Raw genomic sequence first — 25,618 nt, forward strand, 5'->3', positions numbered from 1 at the left:
CAAGCTTCCTGACGTAAACCCAACCCATCCTGGTGCAGCAAGTCAAGACCTGCCTGGTCCTAAATCTTAGCAGGTGCTTCTAATGTTCTGGGTGATCAGAACATTTTCTACTGCTGACCCTACTGCCACTACAGCAGACTCCATGCTAGCAAACAGCAAAGTCTCAGGTCCAACATACTTTATCTCCTGCTCTGCATCCTCAGTTTTGCATTCATGAAATGGTCACAGAGCTAAGGCCACACTTTTCAGCAGCCAGCCTCCTCTGTGAACCACAACGTACAGTTTCCATCCAGGAGCTTTAAACCAAGTGCCATTGTTAAAATCATCAATATACATCAAATATGTTGCTTAGTTTATCAAAAGCAACTCTAAACAGCTGTTTTTTTTTTGTCTTGATTTAAAGGAACTCAAGTGTTTCAGTAGTTTTGCAGTTTTCTGGAAGTTTGCCCCAGATTTCATGTGTATAGAAACTGAATGCTGCTTCCCCATGTTTGGTTCTGGTTCTGGTTCAATCACATTTCGTACCAATCAGGGATGAGGGTGGTGTTTAATGGCCGTCCAGTATTTGCTGTGATGTAACACCAACTAGGAGTTTCATCTTTCTAAAGGACTATATACACACACACAATATATATTTAATATTGAGTATATCCAATATATTTTTTATATATTTTGAGCATACCACAATGTGCCAATATGAAGGGTGAGCCTCTAGTTCTGACCTGGCCTTGCAGGATAATTACCCCTGAGCCAATCAGATTGGATTGTGAGAAGCAGGACGTGCTACAGTTGCCTCAGTTTTATTGAGATGACATGTTTCCTCCACCGAGGTTGACTCGTTCACTTTTTCCAGAGTACAGAATGACTCTGAAGTGCAGTTTATGGCTGATACCTGCACAGGAAGAGATCTCACACTATAAACAATTTACTTGGTGTCTGCATTTTTGTGATTCAGTGATCACCAGCCAGTATAAAGTAAACCTTAGTGACTGCTATGTCTCCTCTAGTCTCTGCTCAGCAACATGAGCCCAACACGACGGTGGAACCTGCTAAGGGACTCTAACAAAGGCTGCTTTCTGCAGCCCAAATCCACACTCAGCACCCTCTAGCAGACACAAAGGATTCCTTCTTCATCCTGTTCATCCGCGCGTTCAGCTTCTCGCTCATATTTAAGAACTGAGGACACACAGAGGCCAAGGAGTGTTTCTGGATATACAGGATCATTATGCTTCTATCACTCAACTCCATTATGGGCATTTATGCAGAAAACCCAAAGACAGCTGCAAAACCCCTTATAACTGTCCCTTAAAGATGAAAGCACTGGAAGAAAAAAAAAAAAAGCAAAATTACCGTATTTTCTGGATTATAAGTCAGATTTTTTTTCCTACTTATACTCCAGAGCGACATATGTGTGGAAATTAACACATTATTATATCATATCACATGTTATTTTCACACTAAACCACAAGAGGGCACTCCAGGCCTGTGTTCTTCTACCTTCGGAGTTAGCCGAGTTGTTTTCAAGCGACACCGAAGATGAAGATTTCATTCGATTTAGTGATTTGGAGACATGGATGGTTTAGTTAACTTGTTAGCATGTTATTTATGCTATAGTTATCTGAATAACTCTTTAACATGTTATGCTAACATACCAGGCACGTTCTCAGTTTGTTATGTGTCATGTGACGTTAGCATACTGTACAATTATTCAGCCTGTTGTTGTCTCTATTCTATTTTTATTGCCTTTCAAGATGACATGTCTGTTCTTGGTGTTGGATTTTATCAAATGAATTTCCCTCAAAAATGCAACTTATACTCCGGTGCGACTTATACATGTATTTTTCTTCTTTATTACGCATTTTATGGCAGGTGTGACTTATACTCCAGAGCGACTTATAGTCCGAAAAATACGGTAATTGTAATATTTGCTGCAGTTTTTGTGGGACATTAATAATATTATACATTTAGCTTCAGAACAATGTTCAGATGTAAATGATAAAAAACAGTATTCTTTATAAATTAATAATATGAATTCAGCTGCTTTTCATCTCAATATGTACGTTGGGATTTTTTGCATTTTTTCTCAGCTGATTTTGTGAAGAAGGATGTCAGTCGATGGCCATCAACAAAAACTCATCAAGTTTTCATTTTATTTAGCCATTTGAGAAACCATTTCAGAGAGAGCTCCACAAGAACCATGAGAAGGTCCTTGCTTTCCTTTTAAGCAGTTGACAGTTGAGTTTTTTACTACTGACAGTCATGGTGACAGAGCAACTGGATGGGCTTTTGCAACACAGACTTCCGTTACCTAGAAATAATGCCTACACAGGGCGGTGCAGTTTCTTGATAAAAATTAAAACATTTGTGAATGACCAGAAAAATCCTCTTCTGCACCATTAAATATAACAATTAATACAACGGACTAAACAACACTTAACTCTAAACATTAACCACACCATGACTTCTCCTCTTTCCTGCTGCGTGAGGCCTGCAACAGCATTGCAACCAGGTCACACACTGTGCTGCACAACACGTGACGAAAACAAACTATGAGCAATGAGCATGTACTCTGTGTGTCTTTACCTCCACTCCATTTATTCACAAACTAAATATATTTTTAAATTTAAAAAAAATGTCTGCTGCATTGGATTATAAGCAAGCAAAGTTGTAAAAAACAAACAGTTCTCACCAACAGACTCTATTGTTCAAGGTGAAGAGTCATTCAAAAGAATGGGATCATTTGCGCATGTATAAGTTTTTTTAGCAGATTGTTTCACCAAAGACCCTTTATAAAGTAACTCGTGTTTTAACTACATCTTGCTTTAATTACTGGAATCTGTATGCTGGACTCAATAAATCCTCAGCTCAGAGGAATGAAAGCTGTTCAAAGTGCCACTAATGAGCTGGACTGAGAAGTCCCAGTATTTAAGAGTATTTAAAAAATCCCAATTTTTGAAATATTGGGATTTCAAAAATTGATTGCCAAGACAGAACGACGACGAGAAAAGATTTAAATGTACAAAGATGCACCATGTCTCTTAAGTGTAAGGGTTTCAGGCCCTTCAGTTGAAACATATTCCATTTTATGGAAGATTGGGGCCATGTAGGTTTTATGTTAGTCTACTTCTAAGTACCTCAATCCAACATTACAGCATGTGACATTCTGTCCATAAAAAAATAAATGGCTTAGATTTTGTGTGTAGTTATTAAGCCCCACAAAATGAGGAAACTAGTTATGTAACTCTATTCGCCGAGGCCAGCTATGAGATTCTGATGGAATCTGTAGAGTGTAAACTTTAAACTTCACTTTCTAGATATAAACAACATTTACAAGACATGTGTAATGAAACGACCGTAACAACATTCTTTGCTTTTCATGCCATTAATAACACCAATGGGTTAAGTGTCAAGAGTCCACAGTAAATCAACCACCAACCCCCCATTATGCACCAGAGTCACATCATACCAGTGAATCCACTAAGATCATTGGCTATGTGAGCTTTCAGAAAATGAGGCTTTGGTTGTAGAACCAAACAGACATGAAGCAGAGCTCTGTCTAGTTTCTTAAACAGACTGGATGTCCTAATGTATTCAGAGCTTTAAATACAAGTGAAGTTGTTGAGTTGCAACGCTAGAAAGTGACATACTGCATCCGATTCTGCTGGTCGTCCTATCACAGATGATAAGGCCACTGGATGATGATGATTTTAGAACAGCGCCTCTCCTGGTGACAGCATGCTGAAGCGGCTCTGTTTTGTTGATTATGATTGGTTCTTTTTCTTGCTTGAATCATTGCTGTTAAGACAGTGATTCTCTCTGGTTTTGGGTGCTGTGTGGCAAGAAGGTATTTTGCTGCAACTTTTTTTTTTTTGCTTTCGGTCAGTTGTTATGATACATAACCATGGCAACAAGATATTGTTTTTACTACCGGGGGCAGCTCAAATCTTATCTGAAGTACGACACCAAATCCCAGGAGGTGAAATGGAGGCTTAGTGGATACAGAGATGCCTGTATTCACCATACAGGCTTCTCTGTAAATCTCTTCACTTTATCGTAATCAAGGATCATTACCCAGACTCTCTCTATATACAATCAGACAGAGATTTAGCAGCAGCAAAAGCAAAAGACATGGATTAGTTGAGCCGCCAACAACAATATCATATCCAGGACATAATATTGTGGAACATTATCTCTGCTGCCAAGATGATAATCGGTTAACATGACAGTAATTAGACATGAGATCCTTCCTGACTACATCATCACCATCCATAAGGACTCTGAACATATTTGGATGATGTGAGTTATGACATTTAATTTTCCTTTATGGTCAATAAATTACACCTGAATTAGTTGGTGTACTAGATATTTCCCTTAACAGAGCAGCTGTAGATGTGATGGGAAACAAATGCCTGAGGATTCCTCCAACATGAGAATACATAGTCTTACATAAAAGTAGCTGATTTAAGATGTTCAACTTCAGTGAAGCACTGAATTCTGCACTATGATAGAATTTTAATCCACCAGAATGAACAAATTATTTAGCAGATATAAGACGTGTTCAAATAAATCAATTACGGCTCCTCAGGGGTTCATCTATAAAGAGGAAACACATGGTGACAACCTGCATGGTCATTGTAAGACTCTTAGAAACTAATCTCCTTTAATTGGATAGTGAAGGCTTAGAATCAGTGCTGTGACTGATTGTGATGAGCATCATGATAGTGCACAGTGAATGGCACCGCCTGAGGACCTCACTACTTTTCTTATCCCACATACAAATCATGGTCTGATTACATTACTGAATAGAAACACATTGTACACCTTTAGTGAGAGGATTCAGTTCAGTTGAATCATATACAATTTCATTTTATGAAAACAGCTCAATTCAATCCAGACCCAGAATGGTGTGCGTTTGTGGATCGAAGTTCAGTGAAATTATCAACATTTCATTTTCTATTGATATTGAAATGACAATAGAAATGATCTTTATTATTGTCCAGCCCTCGACGACTACTGGCAGTGGAACATGTCTGGAGTTAGAGCTGTCACAATAAGCATTAACTCAATTACACAATCACATGTTAAATTAAATAATTTCCATGATTTATTGTTTTTCTCTTTTTCTCTCTTTCTACCAAAACCGGACACAAAAGTCTTCAGTCTTGTGCTTTGGTCTCATCTAGCCTTTCTTTGCTGGACCATTGTTTTCAGAGATTAATTTTTCATTTTATTTGTCGTTTCTGTTTTATTTATTTTGGATATTAAAGTGTCTTCCAGTTCCAGTGTTAAATGTTTGTTAGAATTTAAAGTTTCTTGATCTTTGAGATTGCATTCTTAAATTACTATACTGTTATCGTCATATTAATTGAAAACATTTTAATTTATCGCAATAACTTCTGGGATAATTTATTGCTCAGTAAAATTGACCACAGGTGTATTGGGAGTTAATGACAGGCTGTGGAACCTCCACATGGACCACTCTGGGTCATCCACACGTTTGTTTCCAGTCTCAACATGCTGATTGGAGGTAGTAGGAGTTTGACATGCAAGTCATCCTATTTCTGCCGCTGCCTCACGCAGACACTACTGAGCAGAGCACAAACCCTGACTGCTGACGTCACAGACAGGTTAGCAGGAGTAATCCTTTGGCCAGCCTGGTTTCTAAAGACTAGGCTCAGGTACCGTAATTCTTCATGTTAGACCCTGAGATGGTTATGGTTCATTAAATGTTTTCTTCCTGTCTCCTCACACTACATTGCTGCTAACACATTTCCTACCACTATTACTAAATGTAGGCAAGCAGCAGGTTCAGGAGTCCCTGGGCCAGTCTGCTGAACACTGAGTCATTCCTCTGACCGTTTATTGCACATCACCTGAAACCAACGACACTTTCAGCCACTGTTGTCCCCTTGGCTACCCTCCAGTTAATCAAATTGTGAAGCCAAAGTGTTTTTAGCTGTAAATAGTTGTTGAGGAATCCAGAAACACTTTGTGTCGTCCCAGCCAGCTGAGTTAAACAGCTGCCCTGAAGCAGTCTGGTTTGTGGCAGGTTCCACATGGGGCAGAACACAGCACACTGGTCCGTTTCAAACCAGCATTCAGAATAACATTTCCAATAAAAAAGACCACTTAACAGAATTATTCAAAAAGCAACTTCTCAGTGGTGGACTGCGCAGAATCAGAGGAGCTAAAAGAGAATGCAAATGAAGCAAGGGGCAGGAAAGCTTAGAGAGCTCTGAAAGGCCCGGCTGCTCTGGTTGCTCTGGTTGCTCTGGCTGCTCCAGCTGCTCTCCCCGCCACTGAGGAGACTTCAGGATTAGGACGTTGACTCAGCAATGCAGCCTTGTGATTCCCATTAACCGAGTTAGAGCTGCAGATTGGAGCTGGAGCTCTTTCAGTGCTCCTTAAAATAAAAGGCTATTGTTAGCTCCCCACCCCCCACCTTTCTGGATATTAAACTGCAAAGAGTGTGGGGTCTACACAGATAAAGCACTGTTAATGTTATGTGCCATGATTCACCAATAAAAATGATAGTTCATAGAGAAATGTTTGACTCATTTATGATCTATATCACTAACAGGGAAGCCTACTGTGATGGCCTCCAGTCCTCCAGTGAACGATCACCGACACCCTCACCAAGGAGCAGGAGCAACAAAGGTCACTGATAAAACGAGATGGTTCTGGTTATAGACTGGTGTATCCAAGCATTTTAAAAGAGAAGCTTTGATTCAGTAAATCATGTCAAAGGATTCTAGACCAGGTCCAGATGCTCTACAGTAGATGGACAATCTTGTCAGTAAGCCTGCATTTTGTAGGAATAAAACATTTCTTGTTATAAATCCTATTTATATCTAAAAGTGTTCCAACACCTGACAGTTCGGTAAATTCGGTTCGATTGGGGTAATTTACAGCTGCTGTGGTTTTCTTCATATTGCAGTCAAATCAACCAAGCAACCTGAGCAACCTGTTCCCTCCTTTGCCTGTGGTGACGCTGCAGCAAGAACCACTGAGAGAAACAACATGAAGAAGAAGACATTGAACACAACTTTCTTCACAATACCAAATGGAGTGGGGTCAGATTGTAGCGGCTGTAGAATTTCTTTTGTCTTTGATAAAAGACCATGATCGATTTCTTCTGCATTAGACTTGTGTGTTTTGTTTTGTTTTTGGGTTATATTTGCCCAGAATGCCCTGCACTGAAGTCTACTTTCTGCTTTTAGAATGGTGTCTGGTCTGCTTTCATTCACACTGCATTTGAACCACGCCGTTCACTTCAACCAAACCCAGACTGGAGTTTGTAGGTGAACCAGAGTTAGCTTTTATGACTGGCATCAGAGTTTGATTCACATTCACTCCTCCATAAATCAGACTTTCTAGGCAGAAGAACCGTTTGATTAAAGCAGACTATATATGGCTGGGGTGAAGGCATCGTAAATGAACAGAAATAAAATCTTGATAAATTATAGCCCTGTGTCCTGGATCTGTTTAGTATACAAACTTATGAAGTTTGTGTCTAAACCTGATCCTCCCACACTGATGGGAGAAAATGATGCTAAACTTTAAAGCCTTCTATCTCAATCATTCAGACCTTTAATAACTCATATTCTGATATTTGACCATAGATGCCATCTACATGGGTACTTTTTCCAAAGTATTGAGATGTGCATGTATCAGTTCCTGTTTGTAGCCCTCAGGTCTCTCTGCTGAATCATCCCAGACGGAGTCAGGAGGCAAACCAACATTTCCTATTCCAGTTCAAGTCAAGAAGGAGGAAAAAATGAGCATTCTGCAAATTCTGTATCCAAGTGACCTGCTAGCATAGACACAAGCTGTCTGTTCTTCATTCTGCAGGGCTATAATTCCCACTAATTCACCACTCTCGCCTCCACTTTCTGTTTATTTTTGAACTGTGAGCAGAAACATTCATTGGCGAGCCGTTTCACAGCCGTAAAGTGACAGGAGACGGGTTTTGGACGTGGTGGCCACAGGATGTCTGAAAATAGCCGAGGCTGACCACATACTGAGCTCTATGAAAGGCCTCTACAACCTCCACTGCTGCTCAACCTTCAGGCTTTTGGCCTTCCTGGAAAAGTCTGGGGTGGATTCAGCAGCCATGGCAGCATGTTTTCCCAGCCGCAGCAAACTAGTACAGCTGTTCTCCGACAATCACAGAAACTGTCCCCAGTTGGGATTTTAGGGAAGCAAACACATGGCGGCCTTCAACATCTTGGGTGGAAACCGTTCCTGCGTCACCTGCTGAATTCCCTGAAGTCATTTCCACACATGAACACTGGAGACAATGAGGAGGGAGTGCTGATGATCTGCTGCTGACGCCAAGTCCCAGACAACAAGCTTCACAGATGGAGAGTTCCTGATAGAAATTAGCTTCAGGAATGTGGAGAGAGACGTCGGTTTAACCCTGATCCTCCCACACCAGTGGAAGGAAATGATGTTAAATTCTAAAACCTTCTACCTCAATAATTCAGACCTTTAATAACTCATATCCTGATATTTGATCATAGATACCATAGATGACGTGCTGCAGGCAGAGCAGAGTGAGGATACAATTCATATATGAAAAACAAGCATACAATTTTAAGTCAATTAATTTGATTAATTGTGATTAATTGATTATTGAAATAATTGTCAACTAATTTATTAATCGATTAATTGCCAACTACAGTATGCTAACTCAAAAAAGGTAATATGCAGAAAGATCAACACATCGAGGCAATTAAGCCATAACTGTACAAAAATATTTACATCTTGCATTTAATGTGAAAATAATATTCAATGTCTGTAAATATGTTCTATTCAGAACATATTTGGTGGTTTAGCATCATCTGGTTCAGATTCTGTAAAAAAAAAAAAAAAAAAAAAGTTTTACTGAGCACCCATTGCTATTCCATTATTAAATGGAATACCAAGGCAATCACATCATTCTGCTCTGTTCTGATGTTCAGTCCAGCAGAAAGCCATGAGCTTTTTATGCTGGTGTTGGAAGGGTTGTTCAGCTGCAGATGCTTTGCTATAAATGATCAAGAGTTCATTAAAGAAATACTGTTAGTGACTTCTAGGAAGTAAATGTTTATTTGCATTTTTAAATGTATTTCTAACACTCTATAAACGTGGTTAAATAAAAAACCTGCAGAAACTGATACTTTTTTTTAATTAATCTGCATGTTCCCTTCATTATATTTGTAACAACAAACCTAAGAAAAGACAAGGGTGTGAAAACCACAGAGATGAGAGGAGCTCCTCTCTTCCTGCCAGCCCAGTCTCTCTCTACAGCTACACTTTTCAGCATAGGCTTCAGTCAGAGCTCTCTTCAGATTCGCTGCTACACTGACTGGTCCTGGAACCTCCTCCCCACAGCATCACCATTCACGACTCTTTAAATATACGTGTATAATATGGATTGTGACATTTCCTTTCTCTTTTGGGGTAACTAGAGCCAACAGTCTGACCTGCAGCCCACTCCTCTGATACATAACAGTAATTATCTTCAAAGTGCCTGAGTGCTTAACCAAAGAGGCACAGCAGAAAAAGTTCGTCAGGATTTCTAGACTCAGTTCATGAGAAAATTCATCATCAATATGAGAAATGAAAGCCGAGACTTCCGTCTCCCACAGAGATGGAGGCGAAGAGAACGATGGCGTCAGCAGGATGAACCCAGAGATAAGAGCATGTCGAGGCATCGCTCATCAGTGTGTGGGTGGATGACTTTATCCGCCATGTTGATGGCTATGCTAACTAGCCTGGCTGTGTTGTTGTAAAACAGCTGTAGGTTAGCAGAGAGAAAGGTGGAGGAGACCTCCTGTCTCTGATTGGTTGTTTCTGAGCAAGTGGTGTATTTCTGCAGGCTGCAATAGAAGAACTGGGAAAAGGCACAGGAATTGGATTTTTATCACAACTTATTTGTTTTATGACATAATCGCAGTTTCAACAAATATGCAAAAAAAATTGTCTATAAAAAATGCATCCGACAGCTTTCGCCCACAAAGGTGCAGGTTTTGATTGGTTCCCAGAAGAACGTCCCCAGCTTCTGGTCTGAACTTCCTCTCTGGATGCTCTGGTGATGTTCAGCAGGGAATCAAGTTTCCAAAACGATGTGTGACGTCAGGCAGATGATGTGTGGTGAGCCTCAACTGAATACTTATGGCAGAGCTCCAAGACTCTGTGTCGTAATGTCAGCATTATGTCCATGGAAAAAAAATGGTAAATACTGTTAACAACGTGAAAGCAGCGGAGGCACTGCAGCGTGGTAGAAACTGAGATTTTCCTGGAGAGCAGTCATCACTCATACACTGCAGCTCTGTTCCCCAGTCATTAGCTCATGTGTCGGGCCATTGGTACTTTTTACAGCATAGGCTTCAGTCAGAGCTCTCTTCAGATTCGCTGCTACACTGACTGGTCCTGGAACCTCCTCCCCACAGCATCACCATTCACGACTCTTTAAATATGATGGCTATGCTAACTAGCCTGGCTGTGTTGTTGTAAAACAGCTGTAGCTTAGCAGAGACTAGCTAAACTTCCTCACTGGAAATGAACAAATGTAATATTAGCTTAGAAGATAAGGATGGAGAGAGTGAACAGTGAGGGATGAGCTGTTGAATTAAAAGGTCCAACATCCGAGATACAAAACCTCCAGACAATCCAGGACAGTTTTCCTAGGAAGAAGATTTCACCCCCTTCACTTTTACTATCATCACTCCTAAAAGTTTAAGATCAATCAATCCAATTTTTATTTCAGACAAAGAGAAACCAGGTTATGTCTTAAAATTATAATTTCATTCAGGTAACAAAAAAAAAGTCCTCCAAACAAATCTTAGTCTATGAGAAAGATGAACAGTTATATTAATAATCTGTTAGTCTGATGATTACTCAGATAAAACATGGGCACATTCAGAAGATTTTTCATTTAACCACTTACATCTATTTTTGCAACATTCAAAAAGCATCAAACGACGCAAATGGACAAATAATTTTATCTCATTTTTAACTAACAAAATCAACATTTTATTGCCTGAAATTCAGTAAAGAATTCCTTTCATTGAACACATTTGTAGCAATGGATGAATCTGCAGCTACCTAGGGGTCTCAAACTCCAGTCCTCAAAGGCCGCTGTCCTGCAACTTTTAGATGTGCCTTTGTTGCACCACCTGAATGCAATAATTAGGTCATTAAGGCTCTGGAGACCTGATCTACACAAGGAGGAGGTAATTAAGCCATTTCATTCTGGCGTTTTTGTACCTGTGGCATATCTAAAAATTGCAGGACACTGGCCTGAGAGGACTGGAGTTTGACAATCCTCGTTTGATTGTGAGCTACACAATCCTAACATCATCATGTGAAAAGCTCAAACTTTTCAGTACAGAGTAGGGCTGACCTGGACTAACAGATGAATTGTTCAAAACCAGAAGATGAGTAATAGGAGAAAAAGAAAAGAAAATACTGAAAGGAAGTAAAAATATTCCTACCTCATAGGACCAAACACACTGGACTTTGGCAAACCTCCTCACACACCGGCCCACTTCCACATCCTCATGGGTGGTGTACATCTCCTGCAAGCATTCACGGATATGTGGCACCATCCTCCTCAAAACCTCACGGCTCATGATGACACCCGGCCCTCCCATGCAGAAGTTCTCTCCAGGTTCTAGAGCCAGCTTTCCGAGCTCATCCCGGGCTCCCATCCCGGTCTGGCCCAGGAAGATGGCCTCACTGCTATTGAGGCTCCGCAGAAAGCTCTCCAGCCGCTCACTCTTGATGTATACGTCGTCGTCGGCCCTCATGAACCACTCGTACTTGTCCAGGTAGTGGTCATGCATGTACTTTAGCATCATAAAGGACTTCTTCTGAGGTGGGTAGGAATCATCCACATTCCTCAAAGCCACAATTGGGATGGGGATAGAGGTGTCAGAGCCCTCGCTGGAGAAGAACTCCACCTTACCTGGGATTGTCTGGGCCCAAGTTCTGGAAACAATGACAAACACAGGCACAAAGTGAGACAAAGCTCAGAGAGCAAGAGCTAATATTAAGATGTCTGGCTTCTTGTGGGGATGACAGAGTCACCCGCACAAGTTTACATATAACAAATGAAGGTTATACATAAACTTCAATGGTTACACCTATAACCTTGAATAGCACATTTCAGCAACAAGGCAATTTAAATTGTTTTACATCATAAAAATATCATAGTCTTCATCATAAAAAACCAGACCAGAAAGGTCTGGAAGGATGATGAACAGCAGATCTTTATTGTATTGTGGTGCTAAACCAGTCAGTGAATTACAAACTAACAGTATTTTAAAATCTATTCTCACAGTGAAGGACTGTAGAACTGGGTGTTGTGCTCTGCCTTTCCAGGGTTTAGTGATTTCATACATCTTCCTTTTCCAGGCAGACGTATGAAGACATTGTTTCAGTAATCAATGTGACTAATAGAGCTTCCTGGGACATTAGTCCTTTAATCCTGGAAATGTTCCTCAGATGAGAGAAGGCCGGCTTTATAATATTTGTAATATCTTACCTGAAAGTTCAGGTCAGATTTCAGTCCTGATCTCTAGTTTAAACTAGTTTCAACTGTGGAAACTAGTTGAACTCTAGATTGTCAAGTCAGATCTTGCTGATCCACACTGTGATGACTTTGGATCGTCCCTCTGCATGTCCAAAGATAATAACGTTATGAAAAAACACATCCTCCTTTTTTCTCACCATGTAAAGTTCAAACACTCCAAACTCCTCCTGTTTCAGAATGGCCTAAACCAAGGCTTCTCAAAGTGTGGGCTAAAATTAGCAGGACAAGCCTCTGAAAATCAGAGCTGAGGACTCCTGTTCTAAAGTCCTGCCTCTCCAGGAAAGAAGGAGTTCATCTACAGGCTGATGCTATCCACATTCCATCAGCAGCAGGTTCATTCAGTTCCCCAGGGTGTTGAGATGTGGTGACCGACTGGCCTCCTTTTTATCAAACTTTAATTAGCTTATTAATTCTTTATGAACCAGCCAGGTGCTGTAGGCATTCACATATCAGATAGACTTCAGAAACTGGAATCAGGAACTGCTTTTGTTCCTGTGAGACAAACTCATACTCTTCACTTTCCACAACTCTGGTTTGTCCACAACAGTGGATCAGTCTAGTTCTGGTGACTCTGCAGCAAATAAATCTCACATCCATCTGAATGGCAGAGACCAAACTCCCACCAGCAGCACAAAGGAGAAAAACAAAGATGACTCATCCTCATTCACATTTTGCCAATGAGGGCTTCCATGATCCTCCAACCTCAGAAATGACAATCGCACTGCATTAAATATGCAAATTGAACAATGAGTGGGAATTCAGTTCACTTCTAATAAACACACGTAACAAACAATAAACATGGTCATAACAGATGTACAGTGCTGTATGTTTCATTACACACACTACAAACCATTAGAAGTTCAAGTAAAAGCTTTATCTCTGGATCTGAGTAGGACTGAAACAATTAATCTTGATGAGTCAATTATTGAAATAATCAACTCATTTTGTGTTTATTAAATCAATTAATCATGAACTACATGACTCAATATAGGGCTATTTGCTAAAAGAGCAGCACAAAACTGTACAAAATATACATTTTGAATTTAAGTTGAAAAAAATGTTTCACCCAGAACAGAACACCTCAAGTTGCAGTTTCAGCTTCACCTGATTCACATTCTGCTAAAAAAAGATGTTTATAGAAGATAAATTTATAGTTTATGCATTTAAAGCCGGATCAATCACACCGCTGTCGCCTCTGCACGTTGCCTCGCCCTGTAGCACTTGGATTAAGTTAACCTCCTTTCACTCAAACTAGACACAGGCTGACCTGTATCGATATTTACATCAACCCCCTGTGAGGAATTATGTTTCTTTCCAGAGTTTTTGATCAAGGTAGGAGTTTAAACCCCACCTTTGCTGCTCTGGTTACGCAGCTACGTGAACCCCAGAAATAACTTGTAGTGGTGCTGTTAGTGGTGCTTTGAGCGAGTGGTGAGAATGATTTATGTTTGAGGACAAGATAAATGTCAGCGTGTTTCCATCTCAACACACTGCCCAGCGCCCGGCTCTGTCTGCGCTGATAAAGTTTATATATGTGTTCCTGGTTGGCTGATGCACTCGTGATTAAAGAACCTCATCATGTAGGTTCACCCCGGTGAGAAGATTTCACACTCGCCTCATAATCCAGTTATTTTATTATTATTTTTAGTATTATTTTTCTGGTTATGAAGCATCAAAAGCTTTGTCTATTTAGTCAGACAGAGTTAATGTGAGAAACTCATCCTATAAACTGGACCAACCCAAATATTTTCTGTGGCTCTTATTAAAGACTCAGACACAAAATGGAAGAGCTACTAAAACCACATTAGCGTCATTAAATTAAATCTCCCGTTTGTTGCACATCTCTGCAGTGCAGAGGATTTAACTTATCATGCAGGGTCCGTCCAAGGCTTTATGAGGCCTTGAGCACAATTTGATGTAGGGGCCCCTCTTACTGTTAAAAAATCAGCATCTCTAACAACTTCTGTGCTAGTTTTAGTGAAATCTGGGAGAAGAGGAGGAGTTTATTTAGCCAACCTAAAAAGCAATAAGTTATAATTGCTGTTTACTAGTTTGTATTTGTGGGCAAGCAGAGCTCAAATGCAAAGATTAAACACACAGCATCAGATTGTTGCTATGGTAAGAAAACAGTTTAACTATGAATATTGTTCTTTGAACTTTTACAAAGTAGACTTGCCAGCTCCTTAAAATCTTACATATATTGAACAATCTAAAATCTTTTAATTTATGTATTGTGAAATCATTAGATCAAATTTAGCAGCACTGACCATCTGAAAAAAACAAATGTTGCATTTATGTATCTGTGGTTTATATTAAAATATTAGCATTTATGGGGCCCATAAAGTCCTGGGGGTCTTATGGAGCCGCTGACTAAATTTGGATTAAACGAAAGTGCAAATAATTGATATTCATTTTAATTGTGTTTTTTTGATTAGTTGTTTTTAACACTACTTGTGGGTTTAAATATCGTTTCACTGGTGGTCTTCCCACAACAGACAATTACCCAGTAATATTTTTACATTTCTTGTCTACTTAACAGCTTTTAATACAAAAACACGATGGACCGCTTCGGTGCCCCCATCACCGGGCTTAGCAAGTTATCAGTTGGACACCCTGCGATGTGTTCTGGGCTTTATTGCTTTGTGCAAGAAAACATTGGAAAAACAGTTAAGGCCATAAAGGGCCAATATTATGCAAAAATCACTTTTTGCATGTTTCAGTACTTCCATTTCAGTATCTCCTGCTTCTAGAAATATTCCAAGAGCAGAAAAAAATAACATAAAATAAACGCCCCGTTGATGGGAATAAGTAAATGTCCTGCTGGTGTTTGCAAAACAGCTGGTTTCAAAAACCTCTAACCTGTTGTGTCACAATTTGTTACCTAGCCAGAGTCCTATCAAATCTACCAACAGAACATGGCAGGATTTACCAAAAGTCTTGGACTATTCAACACAAATCTGCAGATAATGGTGATGAAAGTATATATTGATGTGTCGTGTGTGTTGTATTGTTGTTCAGCATGAACATTATTTGTCAGTTAGCATAAGCTAAAATTGTTTTTCAATTGTTGAGAGACGTGCTTATCCTCTAACCTTGCAAAAAATATATACATATAGGTTTTAATTGCAGGAAAAACAAAGTGTTTTGTGCTGAATTATTGAGCTTTTGGGTCTGAGGTGATGATGTAAACGCTGAGTTGGGAGGGCGTGCCCAGCAGCAGCTCATTTGCATAATCATGATGTAGCATTCCTAAATGAGCTCAAAATAGACAGAACAGATCGGGTGAAATCTCAATATCTGGGAATGATTCTGTGTATTAGATGTAATGGACATGTTTTGTTCAGTCCACTGATCTATTCCAGCTTGTTCAAGGAAGCATAATAATGGACCTTTAACAACCAAACATTACTAACCCATGAATGATTTGAAATGTTCTGCAAGCCTGCAAATGGTGGATCCATTTTATTATTCCCCATCTCATTTAATAATCCCCTTCCTCTGTTCAGGCATATGTGCACCTCTGTTTCAAAAAGCTAAATATTTTATCTCGACAATAAAACTAGTTTTCAGCAAATAAAAAGCACCACTTGCTTTTGAAGATGTTGCAGTGAACTCTGTGAGCTGAGGTCATCAAGTCCTTTGCATTCTTTTCAACAGTGATGCTGTGCAGTTTATCAGCTGCTTTATTCTAGTACAAACCACTAACACACACTGCCAATCAGCCACTGACAACTCATGGTTGAAATTGCACCAGAAACCTTATGCAAATTATACAACAGCAAAAATGCTGTTGAGTTCATGTTGCAATATGACATGAAATCAGAAATTTAAGTTCCTTCTGCACATTGTGTCAAATGCCTGTAGTTCAATATGTTCCATGGAATCAGGAGTTTAAGTTAAGAGATACAAAACAATCCCATCTAATTTACTTTATGTTTAAAAGGGGAATAAAAATTATTAAGAAAACAGAGCATTGTGTTCCAGTAACTCATGAAGTCAACCCGGAAGGCTTCAGGATTAGCAGCTTCTTGGACGATCAATTAAAAAGCAGAAAATGTTCCATATTAAGAATTGATTAAAGCATAGTTCAGAGTTCTTATTTAATTTGGTTAAAATCAGAATATATGAGCATCTATTTTAAATTATGCATTTTAACATCCAACTCTAACCAGGAGGAGTCAGTGCCTCAGCAGTCATGAACCTTGCTGGAGATGGAGACTCTACACCAGCTGAGTGATCTCAAATGGCTTTCCTGGAGAGCCAGAATACAACTTTCAGACACATCTCTGGTCCAACACACTGGAATTAAATGCTATAACTGCCTCACCAGCACACAGTCAGGCGCTGCAGAGCTCTGCGAGTGAGCTGATATTGGAGCCAAGTGTGCTGAAGCAGACAGAACTTCAGACAAAGACCCTGAAGGACTGGAGACTGAGACCACTGCTCTACAAACTGTGAAAAAATAATCATTTTAATTTTCTTTATTCTGCAAGTGTTTAGATTCTGTTGAGAAATTGCTGGTTTAACAACTTCTGAGTTTGATTTCAATTCTTGGATTTATTCTTCTTTTATGACAAATGATCAAAATAAATAACTAAAATAGGTTAAAGGTGGACACCCTTTAACCAAAGGGTGTCCACTAAGTCTAATGGTTTGGGCTCCCTACAATCTAGGGTTGCTCCTGTTTGGAAAAAGTTGAAATATTCCATGAAAGGTTAAGAATAAGGAAGACCAGCATCTGTCCCATCCTCATCCTGTTTCAGCCCGTCAACCAGAGTTCTGGCTCATCTGCCCTCTCCGTACCTGTGTGCTGCCACGGCCCGGCTGTTCAGGTACTTCTGAGCCGTCATCACACCCACGAATAGGAAACTCTTGGAGCTGGAATCCGGCATCACGGTCGTGGGGGAGCCGTCCGCCTGCGGTGCCCACAGGACTCTTCCGTGTTCGTTCCTGAGCCCCCCGTGGAGCCCGCAGGCGGCGGGATTGGCTTTGCGCTTCTGGCCGGCTCTTTTCAGCTCGGTCGCCTTAGGTAAGATGAGCCTGGAAGCCAGCGTGAAGCCGACCACCAGTCCCAGCAGAACACTAAACCATGCTCTTCTGCTTCGACCTGCCATTCCCCCAAAACTTAACCAGCTCGTCGGAAAATACTGCCTGGTTCTAAAACAGCGGTTCTCGAAGAAGAATGTCTAGGAAATAAAACCCAGGCAGTAAAAGACGGCAGGCAGCTAAAAGCGGCTCGGTGGGGTTCCAGAGGCTCACACACACAGTCTAGGAGCAGAAAAGCGCTTTTCTTCCAGATGCCCACGTAGCATCGCAACAGACTCCTCGAAGCCGCTACCTGAAGCTCCGAGCCCCGCCGCTGCCCGACCAGCCAGCAGCCCTCCACCGTCCACCGCAGGGGAATCACCGCCGAAGGACGCAGGTAGCGGCTTGCATTGCAGCTCGGAGCAGCGGATCCTGTCTGGTTTGTCCCCCGCACGGTAGCTGGAATGTCTGACAATCCAGATCGCTGATCGCGAAGGATTTAACACTGGTTTGACCCAAGTGCGATTCCGTAGAAATGTTCCGACGCAGCGTACCACGTTTTACCGGAAATCCCTTCTTAACCACCGGAGTTATGTGCAGTACATCTAATGTGGGGTTTTAACTGTGTTTATGATTATTAAAATGTGAGCAGAAGCCACAGGGCTGCTTCAATCTGAGGTTAATGTGCTGCTGCGGGTTCCAGCTGCGACCGAAAACTACCGCTTTAATATTTAGTGCCAACCCTTTGATTAAAATGGGATCGATAGGTTAAAATAGACATATCTATGTTTATTTTTATGTCGTCCTTTAAGTCAGGACATACAATTAAAAGAAATAAAAGAGTAGCATAGCTTATCTCGTGCGCCACCTAGCGGTTAAATTATTGTGAGTCTGGTTTTGCGTTGAGGGAAATGAAACAATCTAGTTTCGCATCTTCTGTATTTTTAGGCAACAGTCCATGTCTCGATGACAACATGGAATAAAAATTTAAATATTTCGGATGTTTTTCATTGTTTAGCTTTGTTTGAAAAGTTCTTAACTTCTACCGCTCTTTGTGTGATCAAATCCTGACTGACCCATTCCTCCTCCTGATTTCCCCTCTGCTTCTTAAAATCACCACGAGTTTTAAATGTGGTTCGAATCTGGGGCCACAGCTCCAAACCTCAATATTAAATTTTAACCATATTTAATATTTATAATGTTAAACAGACAAACACTTCTAGCACAGTTTCATCATAATTGGTCTTCTGGTTAAAGTAACTATTTTTGTTTGTTTAAGAACCTCACATCTGTGCTGATGTGACACAAAAGAAGTTTGGGGCAAAAAAAGACAAAGTATTTTGTTCTACATAATGTAAATCCCTTTATTCAATAAAGTTCTTTGTAATAAAACGTTCAAAAGCATTTGATTTTTGGGGGGTGCAATATGTCACCAAATTGGTCATTCTGCCAACATGCAGGAGGAAAGCTGTGCATTCTTTTATACATGACTTTGACTGGGCCATTCTAAAAAAGGAAAGGAAAAATACACAATACCCTGTTCAAAATAATTACAATTCCCAAAGTTAGTTAAGATAAGATGAACAGTTTACCTGCTGGTCAAACCCAGCTTTCCCAGCGATTATCTTCAATCAGTGGAATTGAACAGAGAAACAGACACAGATTTCTTACACTTTAATTTGTTTAGAATCACACAGTCAGACAGAATGTAAATAATATCTACTAGTTACAACTGCTGCTATGATTTTTCCTCAAATCTTTCAGAAATACACAACCATGAAAAAGCACCCTGACTGGGACAGATCAGCCAGACCTTCTGGTTAGAGACCATTTCAAGGAATGGCTTCATGTCAAGCTTCCAATGACACCAAGAACTGAGTACATGATGATCTGCTGTTATCCTAACAAAAGAGCTACTGAGGAAAAGAAAGGTCTAGTACACCCATTAAAATGCACTTTTATAGTATTCCTTCTGAAATAATCAAAGCTGCAGTAAGTAACTTTTACAAAAATTATGTTTTGATATTTGTTGAAACTGTCACATATGAGACAGATGTCTCATATGTGACATGATATGAGACATGTTTTTGTGAAAAAAAAGACCTTCTGATCTCCCAATGTGAACTAGAAACAACCAATCAAAGCCAAGAACAATATTTGTGCTGTCAATCAAAGTGCCCACCCTCCTTTTCCCATCCTCATGCTAGTTAGCATGGTCACAGATGTCAGCAGATAAAGGGTTTTCCTGGAACAGTAAGTTGTTTCTCTGCCGCAAGCACATTTAGCAGCGAGTACATGAAGGATGACTGACAGCACTGAGACCCTCCTCTGGTCTCTTGATTGGTGGTCTTTCGTTTGGAGCGATGCATTTCTTCAGATGGTAATAGCTCAGGGAGGAGGTGAAGGATATCAAACTTTAACACAAGTAATCTGTCACAAACTGCACATCACTAAGTTAGTTTTAGCAAATTTGTAAAAACATTTTTTATGAGTTATATACTGCAGCTGTAAAGATTATGTATTAAGTTAAAAAATTTTGACCCAAAGAATGAAGGAATTATGATAATTGGAACATTTTTACTCCAAGACAAAAATATTATTTGTATTTTTGTTAGATTTTTGATCGTGCAGTAAAATCATGTTGATGATGTTTCTCTACAGTCTCTATGGTGATTATCTCTAAATGGGTGTACCAACTTCTCCAGTACTGATGTTTAAGCAGTGATCTGAAAGCAGGAGCTCTGTTTCATTGTCAGCTTGGTCCCAACAATCAGAGTGCAGGTTAGTCTGGAGGCGGTCAGAGCACCTCCACCCTTTAACCTCATCCACTCCCTGAAGGCCCCCTCCTCCCTGGCCTCCAGGTGCAGGAGCCTCCTTGTCCCATCAGGGGATTGTAGTCTGAAACACAGAGACAAAAAAATTAGAATTCTGAGTTTATTTTACAGATACAGAGGTGAAATGTGTTTTTTATCCAGCAATCAGGCTGAGAAGAAACACTACACTTCAGCTGAAGCTTCTGTTTCTACACACTTAGTGCTTCTAGAGACTCGGCACCAAAGTCTAACTACTTAGTCGGGTTCAGTTTCTGGACCAGGTTCACATGAATCATCACTTCTCAATATGTTTGAACTCTGGGAGACATTAAAGCTTATTGTTATTGTCATTATTATTGTTAGGATGTTTGTGTAGAACCTAACCCAGCTTTAAACCCAACCAGAACCTCCTCTCCTTCCTACTGCTGTGTTTCTTGGTCTCCATGGTGATGGCTGTTCTAAGGAACATCTGAGGTTAGAGAACCAGAATATCTGGATTCATACTGAGATTAAATTTAATGGTTTACTATAAACTGCCTTCTGACTCCATTTAATTGAGCAAACTTGTTTTGAGGATATTTTAGTAAAGGGGGCACACTTTTAAACTATGATTTGTAAATTAATTTTATTACCATGGATAATTTTCCTTCCTGTTTGGGAAGAAACTGGTTCACACACGCAAATACACACACAAACACAAAATACTGTAGCAATGTAATCCTTGGCAGTTCGGTGCCATTTAAACATTATTTACATATTCTAAACATAATAATATGAGCTGTGGTGTTGTTGCAGCACACACAGCCTGATGATGAATCCTGCAGGCAGTGAGGCTCTTACCATTGGAGCGCAGCGGCTTCTTATCCGTCTTTGGTTTGACTCCAGCCGCTGCTGCACTCGCCTCCTCTGTGTTCTGCAGGAATCACACACAGTGAAACCACAGTGACATGACTGCAGCTGGTTCTATTCCAGCATTTACTGTTCACTTGTTCTTTCACGGCAGAAAGCAGGGTTCCTGACCTCAATCATTAGCCTAATATTCTGTCCTGAGATGAGACAAGGTCAGCTCACCTCAGATAGCTTGTGTCTTTTGGAGCTCTTCCCCTGCTTCATGCTCTCCCATTCCTCGATCTTCTGTCTTCTCTTCTCTTCTTCTTGCTGTTGATAAAAAACCGTGAGTAAAAGTCTATCTCGGTTCAGGTGGCCCACTATGCAGCCCCCGCTGCACCTGTTTCTGCTTCTCTTTAAAGGCAGCAGCTTTGGCATCCAGCTCCGCCTGCATCCTCTGCCGAGCTGCCTCCATGGCCTCCTGCCTCTTTGTTACCAGAGATGCATCTTCAGGAATGACAAACGAAAATTATGTTTGCGACAAAATCACTTCATAATTTTCACTGATAGGCCAGGTAAAGAGCTGGAGTCACAGCAGTGTTGTACTTCCCCAGGCCACTCCACCTGTTGCTGTGCACTGATGGCCAGCAGGCTGAAAGTTGGCCAAATTTAGCTTTAAAAGTATTTTTAGTAGAGAAAAATTTAAGATTACTTAAAATCTTAAATTTACTTAAAAATTTAAGTAATCTTTAGTGAAATTCAAACACGTAGCAGCTAACATTAGTTTTTTATACTTTCATAACTCCAAAAAAAGCAGACCTGCGAAGGGTGGAATATCTTGTACAACAGCTGCTTAAAAGAAACTGTGGCTCACATTTAACAGCCATAGTTTCTGCCTTTGTGCATTAAAACCAAAGCAACTATGAAGAATTGTTCCTACATGCAGCCATCAGGAGCAGTGCCATTCTACAGGTCCAATTACATCAACTGCAGGAAGAAAATGAAACTCAACAAAATCAAGACAGCATCCAACAATAACATGTTGGTCCTCCCTGAACATTTATGCTGCATGGAACCAACATATCGCAAAGTATTTGGCATACAAAGCATGGATACATGCTAGATGAGCTAATATATGTTGGAGTTCTTTCCAATATTAATGTAAAATGCGGTTTTATTGTTAAAATAAATTAGAATGTACTTTATTGATTCATGGGGCAATAACTTATTTGTTGACAAGCTACTACCATACAAAGTGTTAAATATTAGCAAACAAAAATATAGCAATTAGTGGCATAATTATATAGTAATTACTGAGGTTGATCACCATGACTTACAGCCAGAATGGCTCCGTTATTTTTATGTTGTTAAATTCTAAGAAATTGGAAGAAGAAATGCTGTTAGGACAGCGGCTCCACTTTAACGTTGTTACGGTGCTGATGCTGACCTTGCAGGTTCTGTGGGACGGAGTCCGGACGGCTCTGGCCGGTCCTCCTCTTCCTCAGATGCTGGATGAGCACCAGCACTGTGGCGGTGACAGCCAGCAGGTACCAGCCGTACAGGGACAGGAACTCCCCTACTGCCGGGGGACAGGGAGGAAGCATTTCAATTGTGCCGTGTGCTTCCCAACAACTATCCACTCAACTTATTAGTGTCTGATTTCCTGGCGTGTGTTTCAAGTAGAAAGACTCAAAACTGTTAAACAACAGCCCTTCTTAGCCGGTTTCATATCTTACACGTCATGTAACCGAGACCGGAAGTGTTGTCGCTGGTTACCTGTGAAACTCAGCTGACTCAGGTCCTGGTTCTTCAGAAGAACCTGACGGGGAGAGTTGTCATCGTCCACATCGAATATTTCCACATCGTCATCCATTTTACCCACCGGTACTCACACGCACGCACGCACAAACACACAGTGTGTTCTTAAAGGCACAAATCACACAGCGAGTCTGTTTTAAGCTTCTTACTGCGGCGCAAACTTCCTTATATTCCTTATAGCTCCATTTTAGCGGAATCCCAACTAACTGACACAAAGCCAAAAACTAGCTACTCTCAATCCAGGATAGCGGTGACGTGTTTATCTTCGTGTTATTAGTATTCTTCTGATTTTTATCGCGGTTGGCAAGCAACTTACTAATGTGCATTACCGCCATCTACTGGAATGGAGTGTGGATCGGGACGCTACATATATTTTCCCACAATATATATATATATATATATATATATATATAATATATATATATATATATATATATATATATATATATATATATATATATATATATATATATATAACTTAACCTTTAACTTTTCTATCAATTTCGTTTTCTTAAGGTAATTCATTAAAACACAAAAATATTCAAAAGTAGAATTTTTGTCGAAAATATCTTGGGTATTAAACTGTAATTCATTTTCTTGTAATCTACTAATTCCCTTCTCTCAACAGAATATTTAGAACAAAACATGTTTAATTGTCTCCTCTTGAAAACAAAAATCACAATTTCTTGTTGGATGTTTTCCCATTTTAAATAATGTACTATTTAACCCTGTATGAGCAAAACGTAATGTGGACATAACGATTTCCTCTTTTTTTCCGTCCTGTTCTGCTCATTACACCAACTTTTCTTTGAATACTGTAAAGCCATCTACCAGTTCTATCTTCTTCCCACTCTTTCTACCATCTTCCCCTAACCTTTTGTTTAATAATAGATTTGATCGCTTCTTTACTGAATGGGACCAATATATCAATATAACTATTTTTTGTGGCTTGTTTAGCATATTTATCTGCCAACTCATTTCCTTTTATTTCTACATGTGATGGTAAACAACTAATAAACCCATTGTCTAAATTCTATAAATTAATAACTGAATCCCTAATAAAAGGTCTGCTCTACTAATCAATGATTTTTTAATTTTTTTTTTTTTTTTTTTTATGAATATACTTGAATCACGACGTGTTTAGCTTCGCAGCAATCTCTTCTTCATCTGGAGTTTTGTACCAGTGTTCTGCTACCTCAATGATGATGCTTGGCTTAAGTTGAAAACAGAGACTGCTTTGAATGGAGCTAAAACAGTCTCATTATTCACAAATGCACTTAGCGCAATTTATAAATACACACAACGATTCACACCTTCATAGGATACTTTGTGTGCACAAAGCAATAGTTACAAATGCACAGAACAAGATTCATGCTTGCATTTTTGATACAAACGCAAATATATCTTGATTAAATCAATGTTCATAGAACTTGCCTGCTCAACACAATCTGACTGATTGGACAATGTAGGTTTTGAGTTGCTCCACAAGATGGCAGCAGAGCAAACTAGTGCGCAGGAATAGATTTTGACAGGTTCAGCTCATGTCGAGTTAGTTGTATAGTATAATCTGTTTTATATGATAACTCCAGCTGATGCTGTCACACAGGCCAAGCAAACACTGAAAGTATAGATTTCAGTAAGATGGAGGTTAAATCAGCCTTTTACTCTTTTATCCATAGAATATGGCAGAAGTGTAGGACTACAGTTAATACATATGCTTTAAAAATGTTTTATGTGAGAGAAAGGTTGGATATAATCTATAGTCAGATTTTCTTTAAAAAGAAGGAACCTCGAGCAGAACTTCTGTGATTTTTCACTATCTGCTCTGTTCTCCAGATCTTCAGAGAACAGATGTCATTTACCTTTTTTAATTTCTTCTAAATAGTCAGTTGTTTTTATGTACACATGCAAAATGCAAAATCTGTGCATTTTTAATAAGTCACTCAGCTGCAGATTTCTTTTGATGTATGATTGCTGTTTATGTTTTTTCTTCTATCCATCCTAACAAAATTCCACAGTTACCTCAGCTGATACCCGATTCTAATGTGGAGAAGTAGCAGCTCTATTGGCTCTATTGGCCCCTCTTTTGACTCCTCCTACAAGTGGAGAGCCCATGGGAAGGGGACCCATGTTTCCTCTTTGAGTTGAGCCCGGCCGAGCCCCGTGGGTTGAAGCTCATCAGCCACCATCTTAAGCAGTGGCGCACTGACACCCTCTAGCTCCGCCCCTCAATCAATCAATCAATCAATCAATCAATCAATCAATCAATCAATCAATCAATCAATCAATCAATCAATCAATTTTTATTTGTATAGCACATTTCAGCTACAAGGCATTTCAAAGTGCTTTACATCATAAACACAAAAACACAAAGTCATGCAACATAGAATAAAATACCAAGTGTTTTTTTTTCCCCCTTTTCTTTTTGTTACGGAATTTAAGCGCCTGTTACCGCCGCACTCCGCCGTCCGTTCAGACTATCATGTTATTATGTCTACACCTCAGACCAGTAGGTGGCGGTAATAGTACTTTAGGACTGTTTGTCAACCCCCAT

At 39.9% G+C, this 25,618-nt stretch overlaps 2 protein-coding genes across 3 annotated transcripts in view; both read right to left on the minus strand.

The window, feature by feature from the left end:
* Positions 1–18,333, minus strand: part of chsy1 (chondroitin sulfate synthase 1) — a 38,619-nt gene extending 20,286 nt beyond the window's left edge. The window contains exons 1-2 of the mRNA XM_055060040.1: positions 17,384–18,333; positions 11,481–11,976 (exon numbers count right to left, since the gene is read on the minus strand). Coding sequence (XP_054916015.1) covers positions 11,481–11,976; positions 17,384–17,694 — 807 coding nt within the window. The 5' untranslated portion in view covers positions 17,695–18,333. The remainder of the gene's footprint in view (positions 1–11,480; positions 11,977–17,383) is intronic.
* Positions 18,334–19,264: 931 nt separating this feature from the next.
* selenos (selenoprotein S) lies at positions 19,265–23,358 on the minus strand. Of its 2 annotated transcripts, none has more exons than XM_055060043.1 (6): positions 23,023–23,358; positions 22,694–22,822; positions 21,647–21,753; positions 21,490–21,576; positions 21,259–21,331; positions 19,265–20,503 (listed from the first exon to the last, which is right to left on the minus strand). In XM_055060043.1, exons 1-6 carry the CDS (start codon positions 23,117–23,119, stop codon positions 20,427–20,429), a joined length of 570 nt encoding a protein of 189 aa, XP_054916018.1. In that variant the 5' UTR covers positions 23,120–23,358; the 3' UTR covers positions 19,265–20,426. The 2 variants fall into 2 exon arrangements, with proteins under 2 accessions (XP_054916018.1, XP_054916017.1); XM_055060042.1 differs by having other exon boundaries at positions 22,694–22,825; positions 23,023–23,357.
* Between the last annotated feature and the right edge of the window lie 2,260 nt (positions 23,359–25,618).

The sequence above is a fragment of the Poeciliopsis prolifica genome, unplaced genomic scaffold (genome assembly GCF_027474105.1).
Source record: "Poeciliopsis prolifica strain line A6 unplaced genomic scaffold, Auburn_PproV2 SCAFFOLD057, whole genome shotgun sequence".
NCBI classification, from domain to species: Eukaryota; Metazoa; Chordata; class Actinopteri; order Cyprinodontiformes; family Poeciliidae; genus Poeciliopsis; species Poeciliopsis prolifica.